Source organism: Paramormyrops kingsleyae, chromosome 21 (genome assembly GCF_048594095.1).
Source record: "Paramormyrops kingsleyae isolate MSU_618 chromosome 21, PKINGS_0.4, whole genome shotgun sequence".
Taxonomy (NCBI): domain Eukaryota; kingdom Metazoa; phylum Chordata; class Actinopteri; order Osteoglossiformes; family Mormyridae; genus Paramormyrops; species Paramormyrops kingsleyae.
In genome coordinates this window covers 15236895-15259169 of record NC_132817.1, presented here as the reverse complement: position 1 = coordinate 15259169, position 22275 = coordinate 15236895, and the positions used below count along the sequence as shown (strand labels likewise).

The window sequence follows — 22275 nt, the reverse complement described above, 5'->3', positions numbered from 1 at the left end:
TACAGGGCAGACAATGATTGTATTATGAGAGATAGAAATGCTGCAATCTTAAAGGTCTAGGAGTCCTGCCCACAGAAAGAAAAGGGATAAATGATTTTGTAAACCAGTTATTCCAGAGATTAAACTGAATCCGTAAGAATTTCATGTACACAATTACATACACAAGGTACATAAGGAAGAATAATGATTTATTTAATGCAATGTATCTATTTGTTCTATATCACATAATGCTCAGAGGAAAGCATGGCTAAGAGTATGCTCATCATTGCTCCTTTGTGTCTTTACTCTGTGTAACTTTCCCTAAAACGAATTCTGGCCTACGTGATCATACTTAGCTCCGCCCACAAATCTCCCGGAGAACACTCACACCTCCACAGGACAAGCTACTGTTTCCCTTGTAGACAGTTGAAATTGTAATACTTAAGCTCGTGAACATTTCATATCCCGGCAAGGGATTGGCTGTTACTCCTGGGTCTGCTGGGCTGTGCAGCGATCGGCAACAACATTAACTTACTCTATACACACTGGTTGTATAAAAGTGACAGATGCAACAAAACAGATGAAGTCAGATCCAACAGTTAAACTGGCAAAGGTGATCAATTAAGCAATCAGCACAAGGGACACACAAAGGAAAATCATGAAGATTTGTGTTTGTTTAACATTAGCTCAGCTCACTCCCTGTTTTCAAAGTACTTTTCTGCAGACCGCTTAAGAATCGAGGCTTCTTCGTTCTGCTGAAATATCATAGCTCCAAAAACTCTGAGGCAAGGTGCAGATGCAAACTCAACGCAGAAAATACAAAGACGGCCTCCTTTTGCACGAAGGTCAAACGAGTAGAGCAGTTTACAACAGGCCTACTGCAATTCACCATTTCAACAGTCAAATGATGGCATGAAGGGCATTGTAGTTCATAAATGCCTTTCTGTATTAGCATAAACGAATGTCCGGATCACGCGTCATCTGCTAAAATTACTTTGCTTCCAGACTAAATGTTGATGTCGAGGCATATCCTCATCCTCGGACTTTGATTGTGCAGTTTCCGGAGATTTGTTAGCTTAAATATTTAAGATTACAATTCCCCCTGCTTGTACATCTGGATATTTTCTGAAGCCATTCAGCAAAGCGGTTTGATCAGAGATTCACCAGAAGGCCTGTCTTGGCACAATCCCTTTGGTCTAGATTCCTTAATCATTGTATTACCTGGTTCTAGTCTAGAGATATAACTTGGTTTTAACATTTTTTTTATTATCCCCAGAAATTTGAGTTAAAATGAGATGAGGGAAAACTTGGCCAGTTTTCTCAGTTAATAAACTTTTACAGGAAATCAAACATAGCACCATATAATATAATTAAGGGTGCTGGTGACAGACTGCTATTTGACACCAACAAATACCTATCGCTTTAACGCAAAGAGCCCCACCAACGATGCCATTGTGAACTAAAATGAAAGTAAAATGATACTATTTAACGAACGCCTTATGGAACATTTAAATATATCACCCTACATTATTTAAAACATTTAAATCAACATGCCCCGCAATAGTACCGTGTATGGCATTGCAGTGACAATCATGTGTTACAGCTTTCTTTTAATTGAGTTTAGATAAACCACATACAAAAATGAAAAAAAAAAACTGTTCAGGTTTTCCCGACACTCCATGATATTCAGGTAGCAGAGAACTCATAATATGTGTTGTCCCCTTTAAGAAGCCCCCACCTTCTCCACTGCGGAGGGAGGGCGGACACATTCCTGGAACAGTTGTTGAGAAAAAAAAAATCTACCAGCGGTCTGTTTCAAGTTCCCCCAATAGAAACTGTGCCTGATTTGTGGCCAATGTTGGAGATGTAAAAAAGGAGGAAAAACACTAAGGGGTAGCTATGGAGATAGAAGGTTATCCTTGCTGCTTTCTTTGACAGGTGTTGAGTGGGGTAAAAGTGTTAAAACAGAATCTCCAGCATGTACGCCAAAGGAAAAGGAGCTGTCGTACCATCCGATAGCCAAGCGAGAGAAAAGTAAGTGAAAATTGAGGTTTGTTTCAGAGATCTAGCAAGTTGGACATCGTGGTTTTATCGATACTTCATAAACTATCCGTAAATCTGTTATTTATATGGTACACGCTTGTTCTTTCCGTGTGTAAGCCTTTTCCTTGGGAGGTTTATTTTATTTATTTTTTTTGTTTCTGTTGCTTGACTTTTTAATTCTGCACGAACGTGCTTGCCTTCCATGCACATTGTTATACGGGTATTCTGTGTTTGTCCGGGGATATTTTCAGAATATATCAAGTAGTGCGCCGGTAATTCGCACGGCACCTTTAGTAAAACCGGAGCTTGTTAGAAATGACTCCTTGTATGTGGCGCTTGCATGCATTGAAGAAGTGGCTCGAGACGACCGCGCTCGAGTTTGGGAACAATGCGCGAGCGTGTGGCGCGCGGGGCTGCTGCGCTACCGCCGCCTCGGTGCACGAAGTTACAGACGGCGCGCGGCTGGATCTCTGGCTATGGCTGGTGACGCCGTTTTTGTTCTAAACATCGCCTCGGTTGCAGTAAGGTGCATTTGTTTGACGGTCTGTTTGTATGCCAGCTGGTGTAATTTAAACTGTTTGTACTGTAAACAGTGGGTTTATGGCTTATCAAATAGGAACACTGTTGTCTCCAACTAGCCCATTGCTGCTGTCTTGTTTCAGCCCCTGACTTAAAAAAACTTAAATGGGAAACTTAAACGTGACATATTGGTATCTAACATGTTTGTATCGTAGTTCATATGTGTGGCGAGGATGAGCGTTACTGTAATATACGCACTGAGAGTGAACACTTGTCAAGGTGGAAAAGTGAAGAAACTTGTTCTGTTCATCCCAGTCCAGCCAGTTCTCCGTTTTGTTGGTGGCTGCTATAAATGAGTGGCGACTTGAGCTCCCCATTAGTAGATCCTGTACCAAAACATTGTAGTCTTTATAATTTCGCAACAAAAAGAAAACTTTCATTCACAGTCAAACAGTTGGCGACAGTGTAGCTGAAAGGTTTCATTGTATTTTTCCCTCACCGATGGAGCTTAAGAAACACATGTAACAAAAGGTGGAAACAAACATCTTGAAAACTCTAAAACTTATACAAGAGACAATGATAAAGCCACTTTGTTTTATAGTACACGGCGTTTGAAAGCCATTATAAGGGGACCACATACGGTTCAATCTCGCAGAATGGTTTGGAGAAGGCATTTAATGATTATTTTCTGTTTCTAAGTTTTAATATGTTTCACTGTCATTTGAGTGGACATGCATCTCCCCAGGTTTGCACGCAAAAGTCTGCCGTCGTCTCACGAATCTCCTTGTCCATGCATATACTTTTCTAAGCAACTTAAAGAAAATATCGATACAACAATAAACGGTACATTAAGCGAGAATTTCCAACAAGGACACTTTCAGTGTCAAAAAGGTTTCTTTTTCGGGTACAGTTACATTCTTGTTGGGCGGCAGGCGAGCTTTTGATATGTTGATTTTTGTTTTGTGAAAGGGAACAATTGGGAACAATCGGAACCGCTGTCGATATCATTGTTACTTCACAAAGTGTTTTTTTTATGTATCCAATGTAAAGCGGGACCAGAAGACTAGATAAACACAGCCCTTTTTTAAACGTTCAGGAGTTTGTCTGGTCCATTCAAGGAAGCGACCCGTATAGCTTATTGTCTTGTTCAGATGTTCATCTGTCTGTCTGCTATGCTGTTCGCAGTTATTCAATCGGGTAATTTTCAGACCCAGAGAAACTTGTAGAGCCATCTGGGCAAAAACACAATTGATATCAATTATCAAAGGCAACGGTAAAACGATGATTCACTGATGGTTTATTAATCCTTCAGTCAGATGTGCTATGTAAAGTCCCACCCACTCGTTTATTTTCCGACAGGAATTGTGGAGCATGATGGGAAATGTTTGCCCTGTTCTTGTTTTGTATGTGTGTCTGGTTGAGAGAACTGGGACGAACACTGTTGACTTTTTGACTTGTTTCTTTAGTCCCTGTTTCGCTGACGTTGTTCAGTTACTGAGACTGTTGACGTGAAGGGAGTGGTCATGTACTCATGGTTGTCTTATTTTAGGGTTATGGGACTGTGTTGTGAGGTTTGGGGATAGCACTGGATTTGTGCTTTGGAAACGTGACCTGTTTTCATCCTCTTTAGTTTCACCCTTCCATAGATGTTGGGTTTGTACAGACTGGTGCCTTGGTCGGATTGCCCTGTCAGATTCCCTATTCACATGTCAAAATATAGAACAGAATTGTTATCCCAAGTAAGAAAAGCTCAACTTTTTTTTTCCTTGAGAGATAATGAACATTTTTGCAGCATTTGACAAAGGTTGCCCAAGCTCTGAAAATTATTGTTTTGTGTCTCCAGATTATATGATTTAAGCCAAAGATGGACTACTTGGAACCCAACAAAAGAGACATTATATGACTGGAACATGTTGTGAGGTCCGTGGGACCCAGTGAAAGGCTGAGCTTTAATAATTAATTTGCAATGTGATGCTGTATTCTTCTGGTCTTCAGTAGTTTGTGGTGTTTTCTGGATAGGCTCATCTTCCCGGCTCTCTGGGCCTTTCAGGGGTGCCTCGGTCCTATATACTGGGCACCTCCAGAGGCCTGCATTTCGTCCGTGCGGGATGTCCCGGTGCGTGTCTGCAATGGCTCGCTGCACGGGTTGGAAGTGAGCATGGGCAGGATGTGAAGTTGCAGTTATGGAGATCCCAGGGAAACAGAGGAGCTGTTGTTGTTTTCTAGCCACACCTACGTCGGCGCAGCTGGGGCAATATTACGTCCGTCGGCTTTAGTGTCTGGTCTCACCTGTTTATTAATTTGTTGCTTAGTTGTTTTCTATCAAAACCACTTTGAATTTCACCTGCCCCATGTAATCGTCTAGCTCAGTTGTATATGTTTTATTGAAGTAATTCAGGCAAAGTACTTCCCTGATGGCTGGTACAGCTGGGCCTCTTGTGATGTGGACTTAGAACCTGCGGGTTATGAGCACATGTCCTTACCCACCTGGCCCATTATCCTGTTTTATTTACCACAGCTTAAGGAAAAAAAAAATGATTCTTTTAACTACTGAAGAGAACCCTTTCTGTTCTAACAGAGCATAATAACGATCCATGCAGCCAAATTCTGTCCCAGTTGTATTTCCTGGTTCCACCTTTGCACAGGATATTCCAGCTTTCGTTGGCAGCTGATGTTAACCCCTGTTGTGCTGGAGGCAATGTGGGTGGGGTGCCTCAGGGGATTTCCATCAGGACCTGTTCTGAAGATGGGATGGTCACATGACCTCACAGTGATCCGGAGCTCAGCAGTGGGGCTCGTTTTAGTCTGATTCGGTGGGGTGAGGGGGGGATTGGCTATTGTTTGGGTTTCTCTCGCTCGGTCGTCACAGCGTGGCATGGAGACCCGTATTTCTCGGTTTGTTGTTATGCCTATGGAGTGGGTGGAGCAGCGTGGAGATGGCTGACTCAGCCGTCCCCTCGGGCTGCGCCCTGAGCGGGCCTGGATTTGGGCTTTGTGATGGCTGAGAAGAGACTGGGAATATGGTTGACTGGCAGCAAACTTTAGGCCCACCGGGGGGGGGGGGGTGGCTTTGTGAGTCTCGGGTGGGTCTCGGGGTTTGAACGTTCTCCTGCTCAAGGTGGGCAGACTTATTTTATTTTTTTTGACTGGGTACCTTTTGGTTTCCGTCTCGTCCGACAGACCTCCTATTCCTTAATTCATGTGTGTATCAGGTATCAATGTGATGATGAACTGTAGGTCAAAGGTGGAAAAAAAACAGGCTGTGGAACAAGGGCCTCCCCCCTGAACTTCTGAAATGTGTGACAGGATGGAGGTGGTGCCCTGCTTACTGCTGGGGGCACGGCCCCCTGGATCTTAGGGTGTTACCATGACGTGGGTGGGGGAAAACCCAGTCATTTTTCGTTACAGTGTTTTCATCTGTCATAATATGAAATCGTTTGAACTCCCATGACAGTGAACACCTACGTTATCTGTGTGTTTGCGGTGGGCTTCTCAAGGGTGGGTTGGTAAACCCAGCCTACTAGAAACTTGTGGTGGATGAGATGTACAGGCATGGGGGCTCTCAGTGCTCGTCTGCAGGGGGCTGCTGTATCTTTCCCGCTGCTGGGGGGTCATACGCTTCTTGGAAATAGATCTGGATGTCCTGGCACCAGGCATAAGCATTGTCTGGAAGCTGTGAGTGGTGTTTGTGATGGATTTGCATTTCGTGCCGCTGTCTGACATTCTAGTGTCTGGACTCCACCCTTGGTCTCAGTCAAGGTGACTTCATTTGGTTTTAATTGCTGCCAAAATGAACATGAAATGCTTAGAGGAGAAGCTGGGAGAATCTTCAGCGTAAGGGGCTGAAAACGCATCACGTGCCTGGGCTGATATCTTCATTGCTCTCTTCCTCTTCCTGTCAGTGGCTGTACGCCGGACAGCAGGATCCATAGGCCTTGCACCTACAGATAGCTTTTGGTGAATGACCAGGAGAGGCTCTGATTATTGCTCCGTTGTTTGCGTCGTTTATCATAAATCTTTCTGATGCAACTCTTAGGAGTAAATAAGGCTTTGTCTTAAAAGATTTTTAGCTGTGTACCGGTTTAAGCCTTTCGGATTACTCTTAACCGACAGAACTTCTGTTGTGGATAATTTCCGGTTTATTAATCGTCGTGATGTATTTGCTGTTGATTTTTGAAGATTATGCCGGATATTCTAGTTTCTCTGACGGATGTAGAACGCTTGGATTAATCGGGACCTGACACTTCTCCCCCTGCCCACTTTCAGGCACGTTTAATCACGCCTGTCACCATGCTGCCTTTGATTGTTTATTTGGCAGCTGTTTTTGCTCAAAGTGACCAGTCCATTTAGTATACAGTAGTACTTTTTTAAGGGTGTTAAAAGGTCACTGCAAGCTTGTGGTCTGGAAGTGCAGTAAATGCTGTGCGTCGCCGCTTTGTGCAGGAAATGCAGCCCTCTGTGAAATGGTGGCATGGGCGTACAAACACGATACGTTTGCGTTTGGTGCACTTTTTCTTTCTTCCTCCTCTTCTCAGTATGTGAGGCTGGGCTGGCATGGATGCATTTCCACGATGGATTTTCTTTCTCCAAGCATACGAGCTAATTTGTACATTTGTTTTACCATTGCAAATTAATGGCTCCATATACCTGGATATGGCTGTCTGCTGCGATTCCCGAATGGGTTTACTCTAAGAGTAACACAGCTATAGAAGCCCAGCAGTTTAAAATGCTCTGTTTATCTGTCGACTCCAGCAGCCCCTGGACCTGTGGTTGGTTCACGCCGGGTTCTCCTCGCCTGGCGGCGCGGAACCGTGTTCCCGTGACTGCCTTCGCTGACACGTGATTCCTCTGTGTTTCAGGTTAGCTTTATACGTGTACGAGTACCTTCTGCATGTTGGGGCCCAGAAGTCAGCCCAGACGTTCCTGTCCGAGGTAAGCATGTGCTGCTTTGCTTGTGGTATTATAAAAGATTTAATGATAGTCTTAAATCGGGGAAAACTGTTAATACTCCCAGCCATCCATTAGCCCATCACACCTGGGCCGCAAACCATAACAATGTGCAAAAAAGCAGATAATCCGGGGGGTGGGGGGGGGGGGAGGTTTCTTTGGCTAATACTCTGTTTTTAACTGTCTATCGTCATGCACTTTCAGTGCAGTGAGCGTGTTTGTTTCCTGTTCTGTGAAGCGCACGCACGCCGTGCTGAGACTCCCCCACAGTGACTCCTCCGCCCCGGGTTTTAATGCGGGTCACGTCCTGTCTCCACGCCGCTTTTGTGTGCAGCAGCCCCCCCTCTGGACAGCGCTGCTTTGCAGGCCCGTGCCTCCTCTTCCTCCTTCAGCGCCTCCCCCTCTCGCCATTAATCGTGCGGGACGGAGATAATGGGAACGCTGGTTGGGCTGCGGTGGAGGCTGCCGCTCCTCACATGTGCTTGCTTCCTCTCCGTTAACCCTGCAAAGCATGAATGCCATACTTCAGGGCCTTGCCTTAGTATCTGCAAACTGGGCTGCGCATTGTGGACGTTGGAGTTCCATATTGAAGTGAAGCATTTTTATAAAAGCGGGCAAAATTAAAATGTGGTGCCGGCAACTGTTTCGTACGGCCTTATGTAATTTTTTTCCCTGTTCTGTTAAGTGTTTGTAGTTGGTCCGACTTGCATGCCCTCCTTTTCTTAGACAATGGGAGCAGGTGATGCCATCATAGTGCACTAGGCTGTTTTTGAACACTTATCTCTATGGGTCTGGGTAATGAAATTTTGCAACTTCCTCTACAGCTTTGCCTCAATGGCTGCAGATGTACGTCTCGTTTTTCCTGTTTTGAGTATATCCTACACATTTTCTATATATTTTAAAAGTTAGGTCTCCCCCTTCTGAACTAACTAAAGCTGGGAATGTGAAGGTTTTGAACATATGTCGATGTGCTCTAGACGTTCGTTAAACAGTATTTGAACTTGTGTAAGTTGTAAAATAAAGACTGTTTCTACACGAATGTCAGTCATATCTCTTCAAAAGAAAATGGCCTAAGGGGAATAAAAACAGTATTAGCAGTTACGTGTAATCTAAGGAATATGGCCTGTTGTAGTCCTTCGCTTTGTGTAGAAAGCATGTTCACCATCTCTTCAGTCAAATCCAGATATGATTGAATGAACCCAGCATCTTTCTTAGAACCCTGAAGCTTTTTTTCTGCCGGGGTTCCGTTTCCTTAGGGTGCGGGAATTATATATATGTGTGTGTGTGTGTGTGTGTGTGTGTGTGTGTGTGTATGTGTTTGTCTGTCTGTCTGTCTCATAATATATATTATTATGTATGCACATGTTTAACCTGTAGGTTAATTATATATGCAGGTTATAATTTAAAATATGTCTGCTCTGTCAAGATAGCCCAGAATTCAAAATTTTAAACCATACGTTTGGTTAATTTAGATTATGACAATGCAGTAAATTTCCGAAAATCATTGGGCATTGAGCAGCTCCGAAGCGAAAGCTGGAATCGGATCCACATCATTTTGGATGCCTATGTAAATACTGCTGATTCTGTTACGTGAATTGGAAAAATGGTCAGGCTGCTAATTTTATGTGAACATGTGGGGGGGGGGGGGGGGGGGGGGGGGGAAACATGGCTGCCATTACCTAATGAAGTTTAGCAGACCAGCTAGTACACCTAGTGTCCAGTCAAGACAAATGGACGGCAGTTTATTTTGAGGGCTCAGAAAGCACCTCAAAGTGGCATTCCAGATTCTGACCGGAAATGTTTCTTTGAAATTCTTGTGCACCCAACAGGTTACATTTAACTTTTTTTGTTATACGGATAGTAGTATAAATATGTATTGAGATGTTGCGCATACCTCACACTCTTGGTAGTATAGCAGTGCAGAGGATGGTCATAGATGTGTCAGTGCAGCCTAACATGAAGTTTGTTGGCAGCTCTTCCGGTTCTGCTGACGGTTTCTGTTTAATGGCATCTACAAGCTTCTTGTCTTGAGTGCAGTTTCATTTAATATCTCCAGGTGTCACTAAGACCATGTAATGTGCAGCAGTGGTGTGCAGTGGTGTGCAGTGGTGTGCTCTTTCGACTGTGGTGACGTTCTCCTTTTGTCGGTGTCAGTTAATACTGCTTAATTTGTGCTTCACTGCAATACAGGTTTAACTGGCTGTTTTTACAGTCTCTGCCCTGGTTATTAATTAGTAATGGCACAAGCGGCTGCTATCGAGTGAGTTGTGTGAAATACACACCCTTATATATGCTGCGCGTGGAAAACCTGCTGGAGAGGCAGGAAATATGGAAGGTGTCTCCACCAGACAGTGCGCTTGTGACTTGTTTTTTTTCCTCTTTTGCTTAAATCAAAAATTTATGGTGGTCAGCAGCATGCAGTGACGGTGCTTGCAGTGATTTTAAAGAGGAAATCTGTAAACATTCATTGGATTATGGTGGCCATCTGAGGTGTCGGTTTTACACGATATTGGTTACAGACATTCGTGGATCAAGTGAACAGTAATGTGATTGGAGAGTCTGTTGTATCGTTGTGGTTTTAATAACTGCAATCAGAACTCGGTCCCCCTTATTGCTGTGTGTTTTATTATTTTTTTTAAAATTTTTAAATACACCCCCCCAACACCTTATTAGATTGTGAAGCAGGTACCCCCCCCCCCCCCTCCATGAGTGGCATTTGACTGATGAGAGCAGGACCGCTGCCCTCCCCCTTAACGCTGGGCATTGTCCTTCCGCTCCCCGCCTCGTATCTGGCAGCGCGGTCCTGCTCTCTCTGAGCCTCTGAACAGTTCGGTCTCAGCTCTGTTGGTTCTGCATGTTTTGCTTAACCAGACTGTCCCCCCCCCCCCCTCCCCGTTCCCTTGCAGATTCGATGGGAGAAGAACATCACACTGGGGGAGCCTCCAGGATTTCTTCACTCATGGTGGTGGTATGTATCACATGTTAAGGGGGTGGGGGTCTTTCTGTACTGTTAGAGCAATGGAGATCCCGCAGTGTGTGTGTGTGTGTGTGTGTGTGTGTGTGTGTGTGTGTGTGTGTGTGTGTGTGTTACGTATGTGATCTATGTATTACATTGTGGGGACCAAATGTGATTTAAAAACCTGTTATTTTGACGTTGTGGGGACCATTTTTTTTGGTCCCCACAAGGGGATACTCAATCTTATAAAAAGATTGTGACTGCAATCAAAAAACTAAAATAGCCAAAAGTCTTGTATTTTGTTTGGTTACTTATGGTTAGGGCTGGGTAGGGGTTAAGGTCATCATCATTTAGGATTACAGATTTTCCCCCATAGAAATGAAAGGAGAGTCCCCACAAAGATATGACTGCTAGTGTGTGTGTGTGTGTGAGAGAGAGAGAGAGAGAGAACATTTTAAGCAGAGCTCCTGTGATTCGCATAAAAGGAATCCTCCATTACCACTGTACAGACAGCAGGTCTGTTGGATTGTTTTGGTTTAGTTTCGGTTAGGAAATTAGCTGAAGCTGGTAGATACAGGTGGAGGGTCTGCAGTTGATCCAGTGTCCCTTGTTAAGGCTGGTTAAGTCTCTCACTGGCGTCAAACCAGCAGCCAGTCATTCTTGTCCTTTAGTCGCCTCGTTGGGTTTTGTCTTCATTCTCTGGTCCATGCCAAACCCCCCCCCCCCCCCCCCCCGCGGGCTTTGCTGCCCATCGCCCTCCAACCTTCCCCTCACCCGATTGCTGGGGGGGGGGGGGGTTGCATAAGTACTGAGACCCACAGCTGCAAGGTGGGGGGTGACTTAGGGGGTGGTGAGGAACAAGGGCCTGAGGGCTTGGTGGGCAGCGTGGGGTGTAAGGTACCCCCCCCCCCCCAACACTGTCCCCCATAAAGAAAAGGTCCAGATGGTACGGGAAAGCCCCCCCCCTCCCCTTTTGTCCAGCCCCTCCCACTACCTTTGTCTGTCAGCCTTTCCTTTGTTCCCTGTGAGCCCCCCCCCCCCCCCAATCGCCAGAATGGATTAACTCCGTGCATTCCAGACTTCTTTGTGTGAAACGACCCCAACCACCATCACACACACACGCACGCACACACACACACCTCCCATAGCTTAAGGCCTGTTTTCTGTTCACGCTCCGATTTCCTGGCGTGCGGAAGTGGAATGGCAGGGTGGCAGTAGGAGTCTGCTGGGGAGGCGGGTTGGTGGATTAGTGGATGGAAGGTTTCTGGGGGGGTCATGGGATGGAGGCTTTGGCTGGAGAATGAGCAGCAGGTGTCGCTGTCCTGAACCTGACTGGTGATGCTAAGTGGGTGAAGCTGGCATCTCGCCGAGCCGCATGGCTGAGCTGAGACGTCCGCTTCCCGCTAACGTTCCTCGGCGTGTGCCGGGTGGCGCTGTCGCAGCTCCGCTCCTCCTCCAGCTCACCGGCCGCGTGTGGAGCGTGTCGCCACGGCGTGGTTCAGTGCCGGTGATGTTTTACTCCATGCTGGTGAGGTTTTAGACTGGGCTGAACAGCGCTGCCCCTCCCTCTCTGCCTGACCCGTCCCATGAAGACCCGTGTTCAGTGAAGGCCTCCCTGCGCGTCCCTGCGTCCCTGCATGCGTATTCCCGCCTCTCTTTCCAGCACGGAGGCCACAGCTGGTACTCTGAGCATCTTTCTGGGCAACTTGGAGCTAAAAAATATATATAGATAAAAGTGGAGGGTGGTCTGCTCTTTCGCTCCCCTATATCCTTCTCGTCTTTTTCTGGCCTTCCTTTTGTTTCTCTCCTCCTCCCCACCCCCTCTTCCTGTGCCTCTCTCTAGGGGAGCAAACCTCGGGGGACCTCCCTGTACAGGCCAGGGGGATATGTGTTCGTCGGGGGCTGGGGGCAGGGCACAGTCTCCAGATACCCCTCTTCTGTGTCCGCAGTTTACTGCCCCCTCACAGTCCCCTTGATCTGAAATCTTTTTTTTTTTTGTGTGTGCGTGTGCGCGCACCTCGCTTCTTATTCCATATTCTGTCGTACTTCTCCAGTACGAGACTGATGTTTCACTGGGTGCCACTCTGGCAGGTCAGTGTTTCTCAGCTGGATCCTCGCCCCCCCCAGACTATCCACTTTTTTTGGTTCCTCCCAGCATCTCTGACAGGCAGTTTGTCGGGAGCAAAAAAACACGGACTGTCTGGAGGCTCCCCGAGGGCTGGGTTTCGGAAGCCCTGCGTTTGGGATCCATAGAGAATGAAGCTGCGGACTCGTATCTTTGTCTGGCGGGGCTGTGCGTCATGGCTGCCCCTTTCATTGGCGAGTGTCCTACTCAGCCTGCTTCACGGGGTGTCCATTAAATCGATATCCTAAGATCAGGCACTATTTAATCTGGAGTCGTTAAACGGGTCCTTTCTTTCAGAGCAATCATTAGTACACCATTTGGCACGGAACCCTGAGCCCCCCGCAGGTCTTTAACGCCGAAGTTGACTTAACTGAGCAAATTGCTCCTGTAATTGATCAGTAACCTGTGGGTCTCGCCAAGTGGAATTGAAACCCTCCCCGCGCCCCCCACCCCGACCCCCGCCGGACGTGAGGCAGAGCCGGCAAATCGCTGCTGATCACTTTTTTAGGTTTTAGTTTCCCCCGCCGAGACGTGTCTGTCCGTCCCTCCTCCATGCAGCGTGTCGTGAGATTTTTATTGTCCCTGTGTTTCTTCATCAATGCGGTCAGTTCTGAGGTGCCTCTCTCTCTCTCTCTCTCTCTCTCTCTCTCACCCCCCACTTCCTGTTGCAGTGTATTCTGGGACCTGTACTGCGCTGCTCCGGACCGGCGAGAGACATGTGAACACTCCAGCGAGGCCAAAGCCTTCCATGACTATGTGAGTGGTGTTTTTTTTTTTTCTTTCCCTCAGCCAGTCCTTGGCATCATTGCTAAAATTGGGCTTAGCTTGGGTATCTGGATTCCTATTGACTGCTGTAGCCTGTGGATCGTTCTGTTTATTTTTTTTAATTAATTATAAGGGTTAGTCTCTTATTTATGGCAGGTGTGTGTATGTAAGGGCAGACAGGTCCTGGTGTGGTTTGGTCCGGTTCCATACCATGATGCTCAGCTTCTCTCTGAGCTTCCTAATCAGCAGCAGACCGTTTGTAAGCAGACATTTCAGTCACGCTGTGTTTCACCTCTTCGCCTTTGTCCTTTGACCTGGGGGTGTCACCCTGGTCGGTCTGTTGGGGTCAGAGGTCAGCGCTCTGCGTGGATCTTTCATTAGTGTTGGCCACGGCATTCGGTGGGTCAGGAGTCCATAAAGGGGTTCGATGAGCCTTGAGAAGAAGCCCTGCAGCACTGGCAGTGACCTCAGACCCCTGACCTTGCTAACCTTTCACCTCAATTAGCTGGCTGCCCGAAAGTGGCTCGCACTCGTGTGGCAGTAGGACGGTTGCGTGAGGTGTCCTGGTCAGGCCTTCTGTCAGCCCTTAATGGGGGCCCAGAGGCGGAGGTAGCAGAAGGACATGAACGTCTGGAAGGAACAGGCGGCCTGTCAGACTGCCGCCATCTGAACGCTGCAGTCCTCATGTTTGGCCGAGGGGTTCTCTATCTGACCAGGTGGGGGCGCTCTCCTTTGTCCCTGAGAAGTTCATGGGAAGATGGTGGTTTTAGGGTCGAGGTTTGTTTGTGTGTGACGCTCCGTGTCCGGGAGCCCCCTGTCGTTTCCTGCACGTTCTGCAGCGTCGCACATCCAGGGGGGTCTCAGGCTCTGGTCAAGGTGCTGACTGGGTGTCGGAGGGGCAGGATTGTCTTTCAGCGGACCGTGTTGGCGGGAGGATGAGGAGTACGTTGGCGCTCGCTAATCCCTGAATCCAGGGGATGGTTCGGCCGCAAATCCTGGGATTTTGTGGGATTGTGGTCCTGGCAAATCTCCCAGGATGGGGGGGGGGGGCTGTTTGCTGGTGCATGTTTCCCAGAGTGCAATTCTGCTCTGTTGTTCCAGCAGTGTGATCGTATCTATTTAATGGTTAGGTACAGTCGTGTTGCTCATGTGCTGCCAGTTTGGAATGACCAATCCTGCCATTACTGGTCTATTCTCCCTGTTTACCCGTATCGTCAGTCTACGCCAGTGTTTCTAAATCCTGGTCCTCGGGGGGCCCCCAGGCAGTCCTTGTACCATTTGGGGGTCCCCAAGGGCTGGGTGTAGAATCACTGGTGTAGATTTCAGGCTTAACTCGCAGTTCCGCCCGCCGCCCTGTAGGTGTCGCTGTAGAGCAGCAGCAGGATGTGGGGTTCGCCTGGCAGGTGCCCGGTGCGGCGTAGTGGGGTTTATGCTGGAAATATTTTATAGGAAAATACCTGTGAGCAAATAAAATGTTACTGAGTTTATGATTCTGACTCATTAACCAAAAGCCCTAATGAGGCAATTAAAACTGTAGAAGGGATCTCTCTCTTGTACTGTTGAGGAAGGTTCTTGGCTGTTTTTGATAAACGCCTTAAAATAGCAGAAATAAACACCTAAGGTGTTTAAAACTGCCTCAAAACAGCAGTGTGGTGCTAAGCAACCACAGGAGTACAGCCAGAACCGATACTATTGTGGACCCTGTCTCTGGTGTCTCTTTCCTGGGGGTATTTAACTGGATGTGGGTCCCCTACTGCTCATGCTAAAGCAGTGCAGTTTGAGCAGCCTCTCACACTGCCTGTGCTCGGGCTCTGCTGCTGCGATCGTTTGCCTGCCCCCCCCCCGTATCTTTGAAGGTTAATCCTTCGCGTACATGAGCATCTTGGGAATGACCGTCTCCTTTTCTATTAGGGGACTGGATGCTGCGGAATCCAGAGTGTCGGTAGCCGTAGGGTTACGCCCCGCCCGCGATAATGTGCATCCTCTGCGGTCCCCACTGAGCATGCTTAGTGATAACCATGTCGTTAATATCTGGTGGGAGGGGGGTTGCAACAAGGGCTCGTGAGGTGACTGTGATGTCATGCCTATAACTGAGCATGTGTGTGGCTACTTTCCTTGCCGTTGTCATAGCATCCTAGGTGGGGGAGGTGATGTGGTGCAGCTGTGGCCTCCTGTTTGGAGTTGAGGTTCTGTCCCCCCCCCCCCCCATGGTCTGTTTGATCTGTATTCACACTCTGCTTTGAAGTTGAGGGCTAGAGGTGCCCCGTCATCCAGCATGCAGAAAAGGGCATGAATGGGCATGATGGGTGGCTACTGGGGTACGGGGTCAGGGACGGCGCCCCCTTCAGGTAGGCAGTCAATAGGGATGGGGTGCTAAGCTGGTACAGCGTGTGGTGCTGCTGGGGCATATGGGCTGGGGTGGCTTTCAGTATGGCCTCCTGTGGGTGGGTGGGCTCCTCCATCCTTTACTCTCGGTAAAGGTTTCACGTGCAGGCGACTGTGTCCTGCTCAGTCCTCTCTCTGCGTTCAGAGCGCAGCTGGTTCCGTGTGTGAGCTGTGATCAGGGGGATGTCCTTTGCTGTCTCTTTTGTTGAGCCCTCCGCTGGGTCTCCCCGGTACCTGCATGCTTGGCCACGCGTGTGCCTGTGTGTGCAGCTCGTCCAGGCGTGCAGCCGAGAACATAACTGTCAGGGGGAATCCTGCTGATTAGTGACAAACTGCTTAAATATTTCGGTGACGCTTTAGTTAAAGCAGTCATATAACTGAATTATACATACCTTCATAATGCATTATAATGCATTCCTAAAGTATTATAAACATGGCTATAACTATTTGTAAAAGGCATAAGGCATTATAGCCATGTTCATTATGCATTATGAATGCTCTATGAAGCTTTCATCTATGATTATAAATGCCTTTATAATGCATTATAATGGCTTATACTGACCATTATAATGCATAATAAACATGGCCATAATGTGTTATGCCTTTTTATAGTTTTAAAAATTAATTTTAAGGGTTCTTCTATATCTGTGAATTATGGATTACTTCATAATGCATTATAATGCATTTCTAAAGAGTTATATGACTGCTTTAAGTAAAGCATCACCAATATTTTTTTAAAATGATACACCCTTAGTTCCAAACACAGCGTCAGTCTCGGCCCTGAGCTGCCCTGGGGAGGGCGAGGTCTCAAGAGCAGTCATGTCACTGCTTTAGTGCTTTAGTCCCTGATCCATCTGCCTAGATCTGCAGGCAGGAAGATGGACTCGCACCTGCCGAACGTTGCCTGTCCCCAGCCCCAGGAGGGAAGACTTGCGGATCGAAGGATTTGCTTTCGCTTCCTCTGACTCCGTAAGCGTGCCATTTACACTGGTAGCTGTATATCCCAGCTGTAACTTTCAGCTCCAGAGAAGGTGCTGTTAGTGAGATCGGGCTTCCTGTGGATCCTTAAAGCATTAAAACTTCTTAAGAGAGATTATTGGGTATTAAATTCTGAGATGTTGCCTAAAGAGTGATTTGAGTAATCATACCTATAGAACCTGAATAAAACTTATAATTAGTATAATTTAGTTCTGGTAGATTCCTGTTCCTCAGATTAAAAAAAAGAAAAGAAATCAACAGCTGCTCCACATTCAAGTGTTTAGTAGTTTTTCACCAGCAAACTCTGAGAGGCAAAGCACTGTGGGTTTCCTGCATCAAAATAATTGCTTTATATAATAATTGCATAATACTACATATCATCAGAAAGGCCAAGCAATTGTCCACAAATTTATTTTTGCATTTGCATTCTTTTTGCTGTATTTTCGGTCCCTACACGATACTCCCTCCCACCTGGAATTCATACAATACCTCACCGCCATTCAATTTAGAATTTGGCAACTGCTCAGGAAACATTTTTAATTCACTTTTGAAATTTGGGGGACGGGTTGAGGCTGAGCTCTACTTGAAATCTGACTTTGGCTTTGGGGAGAAAAAAGGCAGCAGATTTACCTACAGGGTGGTAAATCCAAAAACATTAGCTTGGTTTTGATCTTGTTTATCGTCTTCTCCAGTGTCAGATATAGGAACATGATGAAATCCCGTTTGGTGCCCGCTTCCTTTAACAGGCTGCAATTCAAGAACAATGCAGCCGCTCCGTGTGAGATCTATACCGCCGAAAGGTCTCTCTAGCTGCATCTCCATCGAAAGCCCTCTTGCCATCTTTAAATTTTAAACTGAAGGTGGAAACACTGACATATGTAGGCATTGGAGAGCTCTCTGTTTTTTTTCAAGGGTTTTTTGTTAAAATTGTGCCACCCCAAATTTATAGATATATATCTACGTGGTAAACCTGCTATGTGGCGCTGTCTCTCCCGGCCCGTGCAGGTCTGGTACACGGGACCAGTGTCCCTAGGAAGAGCTATTAGTTCCCCACAACCTTCCCATGGGGTCTCTGGTAGAGTATGTGAAACCGGCTTTCCTGAGAGAAGTATGGTCTTATGAGGATGGCCAAAAGTCCTGCCTGATATGCTCTCACACACAGTAATATTTTTTCCCCCCCATTTTTGAGATCATGAGAAATGAGTATGAGTTTAAAATAGTGTTGCACTTCTGAAGAGCGTTTAATCAAAAGGTTGCTGGCCCAAACACCAGGAGAGTAACCTGTTGTATCAGTTTAGCTCCCTCCCCTCGTCTTTGGCCAATAAGCAAGGAGCTTATCCTGGCCAATCAGGCGTGTGATCAGGCAAATATGCAACATCTGTAAGATGTCGGATGCTTTGGCTGTAAAGAAACCTGTAAAGAGAACAGCTTTTCATGTGGTGTTTTGATGGGTTAGGGGCAGGAAAGGAAAAACACAGGATTGTCAAGTAGGTCGAGACGGTGTTTTGGTTGACCTGATTTGGGCCTAATCCCACTAATCCAGGAGGGTGGCAGATTACTGTCCAGGCTGTCATATGGGCATTGGGGTACAGGCTCTGGGTTCTGGGATTTAACCTCCACCACCCAGGTGTAAAAAGTGTGCCGATAGTGTCCATTTTTCAGTGGTGATCGATTGAGTAATTATCTTAGATGGGTGAGAATGACCTAGAGCATGTTGCTGGGACTAAGGAGATCTTGCCAGTATGTTTGCTGAGGTGAAAGTTCAGTAGCTTCTGCTTTGTTGTTTTGAGACCCAAACTGTTTAGTGTGGTTGTCTGGTCTGTTTGCTTCTTTTGGGTAATGAGTAGACAGATGTTTCCCAGTTAAAGTGTTAAGTGTGTTTTAGGGTAGTCGGTCTCCGATTGTAGCATTGATCCTTTTTGATTCGCTTTGAAGAATCACTGGTGTATGTGTTTTTTTTATTATTATTTATTTTATTTTTTTTACTTGATTGCAGAAGTCAGCTGAATTATATTTGTTAGCATAAACCTCTTGAGCAGTTTACTGGGATCATTAAACAGCCGCTTTACCTTTTAGGAGGTTTAAGCGGATTTGCGCTGCTGTTCGGCGTAAGAGCAGAGCGGCGCGTGGCGGCGGGGCGAACACGCCGCCGCTGTGCCGTCACGCTGATCCCCCAGCTGCCCGGCCGCCTCTGTGTGGGGATGCTGCATGGAGACCCGTGTTTCTGGGCCTCTCCTGCTGCACCAGACGGGCTCCCTCTGCTTCTTATTGGGGTCACGGTGGTTCTGCTGCTCCGGACGGGAATGCTGCCGCCGTAATGCATCCCCTATACTTGGCACTCTTTACGGGGATTATGTGATGCATCGTGATATGTGCCAGCGCTGGCCAAATGTTCCTTGGCGAGGCCTTTCCCATCTGGACAGCCGCGGACGCACCTGGACAGCTCCGTCCCCCGGGCTGCGGCACTCGGGCCACAAGGCATGCTGGGAGATCCCCAGAGCCGGCCGGGGAGATGTGCTCCATGCAGAGCGCGCTGAATCGCTCTCGCCGGCCACCAGATCGCAGGGATTGCTGGCGACTGTCATCGCCATTAGCGGAATAAGAAAAATGGGGGGGGGCTGTGGTGGGGGGTATCGAGTCCAGTCTCCAATGCTCACTCTCTGTCACTCTGCTTGCTCGGTGCCTAAATGATTTCCGTTTCTGCATTAATGAGCTTCGGCTCCTTTCGCCAGCGCGCAGACTCATGCGACGGCTGCGACGGCCCAGCCGCATACAGCTGCGGTTAAATTCAGACTGGCAGGTCCTGCCATATTGGTACGACACGAACGTTAGGCCAGTGCTCTGTGGTTACCTGTGTGTGTGTGTGTGTGTGTGTGTGTGTGTGTGTGTGTGTGTGTGTGTGTGTGTGTGAGAGAGAGAGATAATCATGTAAGGGTGTGTGACCCTCCCCCATGTTCCATCCTCCTTTGAGCCCCACCACTTCATTACAGTACACGTGTGCGTGTGGGGAGCCTACAACAGCCGTCTGTGCCTATCACACTCCTGACAGTCATTGCTTTTGCACCCGAGCTGACTGGGGTTTGGCGTGTTGATGCACATCACAGGCAGACTGAAATGCCGAAAAAGGATTCGGCTCTTTTACCTTTATTTACCTTCATAATATATCCCAGAGTCTTTAATAGGAGTCGCCGGGGATGTTTTATTTCTTACCTTGCTGGTTTGGTTTTAAACCTGAACCATATGGTGTGTGAAATGCTTATTAATTTTTCTTTGAATGCAAGTGAGGAAACCGTACATGGCAAGAAGACAAAGCCCGTTTTTATTTTTTAGATGCCAAATTAATGTAACAAATATAGATGCTGGCAAATTGTGCCGTGTCTTAAGTCTGCAGGTGTCTCACTGTAGACGGACTTAACTGCAGGTGTTGTGTAATGTAACAATTTATAACACAACTCTGTTTCAGATGAAGTACTGTGCTGTGAATTAAAACAGTTACCAGCTAAAACTAAAAAATACAGATGAACTTTGTTATAGTTTGATACCGTCTTTAAGCATGCAGAAAAACTGCTATGGTGACAGACAGCATTTCCAGGCTAATCATGAACCAGCCCCACCCCTGACGATTCAGACCTACTTATTTAATGTGAAGTTGCCCCACCGTCCTCTTTGTTCATTGGTGAAGTTGCCCCTCCGTCCTCTTTGTTCATTGGTGAAGTTGCCCCTCCGTTCTCTTTGTTCATTGGTGAAGTTGCCCCTCTGTCCTCTTTGTTCATTGGTGAAGTTGCCCCACCGTCCTCTTTTTTTCATTGGTGAAGTTGCCCCACCGTCCTCTTTTTTTCATTGGTGAAGTTGCCCCTCCGTCCTCTTTGTTCATTGGTGAAGTTGCCCCTCCGTCCTCTTTGTTCATTGGTGAAGTTGCCCCTCCGTCCTCTTTGTTCATTGGTGAAGTTGCCCCACCGTCCTCTTTTTTTTTTTCCATTGGTGAAGTTGCCCCACCGTCCTCTTTGTTCTTCGGTGTAGTTGCCCCACCGTCCTCTTTGTTCTTCGGTGAAGTTGCCCCTCCATTAGTAGTGCATGTATCTCTTTTCTCAGTGTTATTCCTCTCGTCTGTTTGCCTGCCTTCTCCCGCACCTGTCTGTCTGTCCAGCTGTCCCTTTGCCTGTCTGAGATCCCCATCTATTCCCATGTGGAGGATGAGGGGTTAGAAGTCAGGCGGATTAACCAGCAGTTTTATTTGGCCAGCCTGCAGAAAGAAGGCTTTGTTTGTGGGGGTTTTTTCTTCTTCTTTGCCCTCCCTGCGTTGCTGATGCAGGCAGACGGGCAGGTGGGCGGGGGCAGATAGGGTATTCTAACCGTTGTATCGCATGTGACACACACGCAAGCACACGTGCTTTTAGATGTTCAACTTCTCTGCGCAGACCTGGGTCTCACAGCTATCTAGCTTGATAAGTCGGTGGTTTGATTATGCTGAAGGGAGTTAGCATGTCTGTGACAGGTACAGATTGTTGTTGTTGTTTTTTTTCTTCTTCATCATGTCATTCACCTCTAGGTACTGCAGAGGGTTGGGGGTGGGGCTAGACCATCTTTCAGCTAACAAGACTGCCGACTGCTTCAGTGAAGCAGATTAACTGGCTTCATTGGCTGAGAGAAACAGAGGTGCAGTTTTAACTGGTCCAGATCAGTGCTTGACCTCAGGCGTATCGTACAGTGTGGTGATGCACAGGATATAGAAGCATGTTCTCTACACTCCACTTGTGCTGTCTGGGTGCATGAACAGACACATGGCTGCCCAGTACTGAATGCTAAAGGCTGTGTCCTGCAAGGGTCTCTATCTGCTCAATAGCAGATCAGCTAAAGTCGGGTGGTCTTTGTTCCCCCCCCCCACCCCTTCTTTAAATGCTGATGCCTTTCACGATCCTGGATGCCTCTGGGGCGGAGTGGCAGGGTAAGGGGAGGGGGGCGGGCGAATGCAGACAGGGTTCGTATCCATGACGACAGCTTCTGCCAGCCGTTCGATGCCTCGCTCCTATTGGTGGAAGGGTGTTGAGGGGAAAGGCAGGGAGGGGAGGGGCAGAAGCGGACGACCCCGTTTTTCCTCCGGGGACCGTGTGGCCCGCTCAAGTTCATGTACCGAATTAGCATAAAGGGGGTGGATGGGCAGGCTGTGCGTGTGTCCCCCTAGGTCCTAATGCCCCTCCAGTTTATAGGCCAGCCATTAGCCCTAAGGCTTGTGCTGCCATTAGTATTGTCTGGCTGCTGTTATGAATGGTTATCTTGGCTGTGGTGGTCTGTATTTTTCTGGAGTGGTGGTAGTGTTTGCACATATTATGCCTTCTGCCATGGTTCCATGGGTGTCCGGCTTGGATAGGCTAGTGGTCAAAGAATTAACTTTCTAAATATAAATTCTGAGGTTGGTCTTTAAAACATTCTCAACCAGAATGAGTTTCATTTATGTGAAGCGGGCTTTTCATTTCATTTACAAATTATAAACGTGGTGCGTATTTCGTCTTTGGCACAGTCTCTAATCAGTGAAGTCTTCCTCTGTCTCCAGTCAGTTTTTCCTTTTTGAATATACTGG

The 22275-nt window shown here is 47.2% G+C and overlaps 1 protein-coding gene across 1 annotated transcript in view; it reads left to right on the top strand.

Moving 5' to 3' along the window:
- Positions 1 to 1777: 1777 nt before the first annotated feature.
- The window catches only part of LOC111836592 (single-stranded DNA-binding protein 3), a 35150-nt gene continuing 14652 nt past the window's right edge, over positions 1778 to 22275 (top strand). The window contains exons 1-4 of the mRNA XM_023798000.2: positions 1778 to 2013; positions 7401 to 7473; positions 10395 to 10456; positions 13241 to 13325. Coding sequence (XP_023653768.2) covers positions 1958 to 2013; positions 7401 to 7473; positions 10395 to 10456; positions 13241 to 13325 — 276 coding nt within the window. The 5' untranslated portion in view covers positions 1778 to 1957. The remainder of the gene's footprint in view (positions 2014 to 7400; positions 7474 to 10394; positions 10457 to 13240; positions 13326 to 22275) is intronic.